Source organism: Balearica regulorum, chromosome 5 (genome assembly GCF_011004875.1).
Source record: "Balearica regulorum gibbericeps isolate bBalReg1 chromosome 5, bBalReg1.pri, whole genome shotgun sequence".
In the NCBI taxonomy this organism is placed as follows: Eukaryota; Metazoa; Chordata; class Aves; order Gruiformes; family Gruidae; genus Balearica; species Balearica regulorum.
Window position 1 is genome coordinate 13,690,968 of NC_046188.1, and position 4,841 is coordinate 13,695,808.

The 4,841-nt window shown below is 38.2% G+C and overlaps 1 protein-coding gene across 1 annotated transcript in view; it reads right to left on the reverse strand.

The window, feature by feature from the left end:
- The window catches only part of WDR25 (WD repeat domain 25), a 66,072-nt gene extending 61,253 nt beyond the window's left edge, over positions 1-4,819 (reverse strand). Inside the window, exons 1-2 of the mRNA XM_075753544.1 lie at positions 4,732-4,819; positions 1,952-2,727 (exon numbers count right to left, since the gene is read on the reverse strand). Of these exons, the coding sequence (XP_075609659.1) occupies positions 1,952-2,668 (717 nt within the window). The 5' untranslated portion in view covers positions 2,669-2,727; positions 4,732-4,819. The remainder of the gene's footprint in view (positions 1-1,951; positions 2,728-4,731) is intronic.
- Between the last annotated feature and the right edge of the window lie 22 nt (positions 4,820-4,841).

Genomic DNA, 4,841 nt, shown 5'->3' on the forward strand with positions numbered 1-4,841 from the left:
GGATGTTATTTCCATTTTTTAATAATTTTACATTACGGTAACAACTTTGATTTTAGATTGTTTTACCAAATTTAATACATCCATAATTTCACTCATCAGTAAAATGAGGCTCTGGGATAGTAAATGCTATAAGCATATATATATATATAAGCATATGGTGTGACAGGTTAAGACAAAAAGTCAGATTCAGACATATTGAAGTCAGAGGTGCACATAGTTTTGTACAACCCAAATTTAAATCGCTGCTTGCCAAAATCATCCCTCAGCACTTTTTGCATATCTTGGTCTTTTCCTTCTAAGTCTGTTCTTCAAGTAGCAGCCAAGATTTAACTTATTCAATATATTAAAGAACACTTTAATAAAGTGTTAAAAAACAAAGGTACTTTTTTCCTCCATTTAATCTTTAAGACAAAGATGTAAAAAAAAAAAAGCTTTGGAAAGAAGATTAAGGAAGAATTACACACACTTCAAAGAATTCAGACTTTGATGGTGTGATAGGTTACACTGACTACAGAACCAGTGAAGTTGTTATAACTTAAGAGAATAAAAGACAAGCAATTGAGAGTAGTAAATTTTATTCATGCTGCAGATCTGGGGGTTTCTCTTCAGTGAGCACCAGTGCTTTAATAGGCATTAAGGAGAAAAAAGCAAAAACTCTGTCCAAGATTTAAGAACATCACTACTTCAAAGATGCAAAGTCAGCACATATTTCACAAAGCCCCATAGCAAAACTGGGGAAAGAGGGAAGGAAGGAAAAAAAGACTTCTAAGGTAAGAAAAATCATACAAAAGCCAAACTAAATGAAACTCAATTCTTCACTACAGATTAAACAGCAAGAGTAAAACAAACAAAAAAAACCCCAAACGTCACACTCAATTTTAATAAGAGAATTTAAGAATATTTTTTCCTACATGAAATCAGAATTCAAATTCCGTTTTAAAGTTCCCTCCTCTCCTTTGGTTTTAGAAGTATGCTGATACAAAAGGTGTTCTTCTTGCCTCTTTACTTAGTAAGTTTTACTTAAAGCCCTAAATTTTAGAACCAAGTTTTAAAATAATTGTACCTGCTGTGTTAAATACATGTTAGATACAATAAAGTATGCCTTCCACCAAAAAGAACACTTTCTGTGCACTCTTATCAAGACTATGTTCCTGTGTAAACCCACTTCGGAACACTATTATTTAAACCCAGAGGTGGCATTAGCCCTATATGTGGGAAAGCATACACATAAAGTATTTTTTTTACCCATTGTTAAAATAAAAGTAAGACTCATCAGACTGACTAGATTAACAAACAAAGAACTGCAGCCAAATTCACTAAATCTAGAAGGAAAATACATTTTAATTATTGAGCAATTAACCCTTGAAACAAACTTAAAGCTGGAAGACTCCTTAGATCATAACAGGACACCTTTCTGGGATGCAAGACCTGCCACACTAGTTCAGATGAAAAATCCATCTGGCCTGACATACCTCCTCCAGCAGCAGTCACTTAGGCCTGTCAGAAAGGTAAAGTTCCTCAAAATATTATTCCAGTGTTGACAGCCAGTTGTTTAATGACTTAGGGCAGAATCTGTATCCAAACCATAGTGCTTATGGCCACTGTGACAGTAAAGTAGGAAATAATGAAAACCTGACATTAATACAGATTACGTGAAATGACCTAGTAGAAACCTAACTTCTTCAGTTAAGATCTAAAGGACTGACATGTCTAATACAAAAAAACCCCCACATTCCAAACTAATGAAACTGTTTCATCACACATAATGAAACTGTAGGTATAGTGAAGGATTAGGCTGCAAGTTCATAATAGTGTTAATTCTTCTTGAATTCCAAATACTTTGGAACTGTTAAACACACACAAGCAAGGACGTTATTCCCACAATATCATTGTTTAATACAGTATTTTTAAGTTTGAAGATTGGTCAGCAAAGCATTTTGTTTTACATTACCTTGACCGTTTTGTCCATAGAAGCCGAGAGAAGCATGTGACTTTGTTGTCGTACAGGACACCACTGGATTTCATTAACAGGGCCGCTGTGTTTAGACATGCAAAATATTAAGTTTTTGGGGACTTCAGTTAACTTATATTTGGATCCCAAATATGGCTTAATTAACTCAGAGATCTTTCTCGAAGTCTGCTCTCCTGATATACCCAGTTTAACATCACAATCTGAGCTATCTTTCTGATCAGATTCTATTTTTTCAGGCATACTGGAATTTTCTTGACGCAATCTTTTAGGGATATATGGTCTAATTCCTTTTATGGCAGTAGTACTGTCTGCATGTGTTCTCTTCTGGGAAACGACATTTCCAGAGTTTGTTGAAGAGCTTGATATCTGTTCATAGTTTTTGTAGGACATACATAATGCAGTACGGCCAGAGTACGCTCTCCTACAATAAGGAGATGTCAAATGAGTGTTATTATTCTGTGCATAATGCTCAGGGGGATCTTCATAAACAGTGCTTGTGCCAGAACTGTCAGTGTTATCAGTATGCTGCATTTCGTATGTAGATTTTGTACCCAAACTACCAGGTGCAAAGTACTGAACACGATCCACAGAAGGACTCAAAAGGCTGGTTAGTCTGCTAGGAGTATTGGGGACTTCAGTCTTTCCAGTTTCTGCCTCAGAGTCTGAATCATCATAAGCAACCAGTGACGAACTCATTATGGCTAGACACAGCAGACTCCAGAAATCTCAGTGCTGGAATCCTCCAAAATGATGATCTACAATAAAGAATTGAGTATTCAGAACACAATTTATTACAGAGTCTACAATCTAAGTAACTTAAGGACATAAATGTGCTTTTCTTAAAAAAAAATGATCCATAACGTTTATTCCTGTTTATTAATGGAATTTATTCCTCTGTTATGACACATCTGTACATTCAATTATGCAACACCATTTGCCTCCAAGCACTTTGCATACATTTTTAATGCATTGCAGAGATGCATTTGCATACCACAAAACAATGAAAATGAGCATGAAAACAAACTTGCAACATAAGTACTGCAAATCACTTTAACCTTAGTTGCAGTAGCACTTCACACACACACACGCACACAAAAGAGGGTAATTACGCAATGGTTTGGTATGTACATTTATAAGAATACAAATACTACAACTATTTTGGAGTCAGTCTAACAGTATCTATTTCTTAACAGTACAGATGACTTGAAAGAAATGCAAAGGGCTTCAACTGGCAACTGAAAAAGTAAATACATTTTTGACCCATTCAGCAGTTTTGCAGTATGAGGAAATTTTCCACCTATATAGTGGTCAGTGAATAAGCTGCCCTCAAAAGTATCTTCATTAAAATGAGAATGCTGTATGAAAGTCATCATCTACATAAGCATTTGCAGAATCGATGCCACAAATGTAGGTCCTGCAAATAACTACTTCAGGACTACTACACTGGAACTTGTAAAGATTAGTCATTTAACTTCAGCATTAGTTCTATTTGAATTAAAAGCAGCATGCTTCATTTAACGTACAGAAGTATTACATTACAGGCTATGGTCTGTATTCCGTAATGAAACTTCAAAGCACAGATCCAGAAGACAGGTTCCTATCAAGACATGTGCGTTCACCATCACAGATCCTTTCCAAGATAAGTGATGGAGACGGTTAACTGGAACAAGGTGACTAACATTTTAGCACATAAAAGCATCAAGATCTCCCTCTAGAGGACACTTTGTCTTTATCTGAAGTTTATGACAGCTGTAAGTGACAGCAACTAAGAGCAAGGAAAAATTCCTTTTTTTAATAATACAGCTTCATTTATTAAAACAGCATTTCACTTAAACAGTGTCAAGGAAAAAAAATAAGTAGTGTTTCAGGAAAACTTAACTAACAAATCAATTCAAAAACAGTAAATTGAAGTTTTTTGCAGTAAACTGAAATCTCATATCAAATAAATAGTAAATTTAAAGAACTGCATTTGAATAATTGCAACAAGTGGTTACTCTTGCATTGCAGTGCTGAGAACAGGCTCCAGCCAAAATGCATCATGTTCAAAGAGCAATTACAGTAAGAAGTTGACCTCTGGCTGAAAGCTATTAATGAAAATACACAAGTAGATTGGAGTAGACTTTCAAAGTTACTCTAATGCAAAAAAAAAAAAAAAAAAAAAAAAAATTAAGCTGAGATTCAGAGGTAAGTGCAAGATGGTGCCTCACACACACCAGGTTAAAGAAGTTTCCTATGGGATATTGGAAAGAAACTGCCCCAGTACATTTGGCCAGCATAAATCCATCCCATCACACACGTCACCCATAGCCTAAGGTTTTTTGCAAAAACAAAGCATCCCTGACACCTTAAGACTTTCCATTCAACTTCTGCTTTTACGGAAACACCACCCCAAAGTTTCTAACGCTGCCCCAACTAAAGAAAAACGCAGGGAAAACACCCACCACGGGCTCCATAGGAAACACACTGTACCTAGATCGCGACTTTATTAGCGATGCGATTTACAACGTACCAAATGTTTCCAACGGGGGAACTTACACAACTTTTGCTCTCCGGTGGTTTTCGCAGCCGGGACGTGCCCGCGCGCATTAAACCCAGCAGGGCCGGGCCGCACACGCACGGCACCGCCCGCGCGCCCACTGACCGCAAGCGCCGACAAGGCGCTGAGAGGGGTCTCCGCGCGACCCTGGCACCGGAGCCGCCTCCACCGCCGGGCCGCCGTCACCGCGTTCCGCCAGAGCCTCCCCCCGCCCCGCAGGTACCGCCGCCGCACAGCCGCCCCCGGCAGCGCAAACCGGAACTCACTGGCGGCGGCTACGGTGTTAAAAACGCGCCGGGTGGAAACAAGGCGCCCCGCTTAAACGGTGTTTTG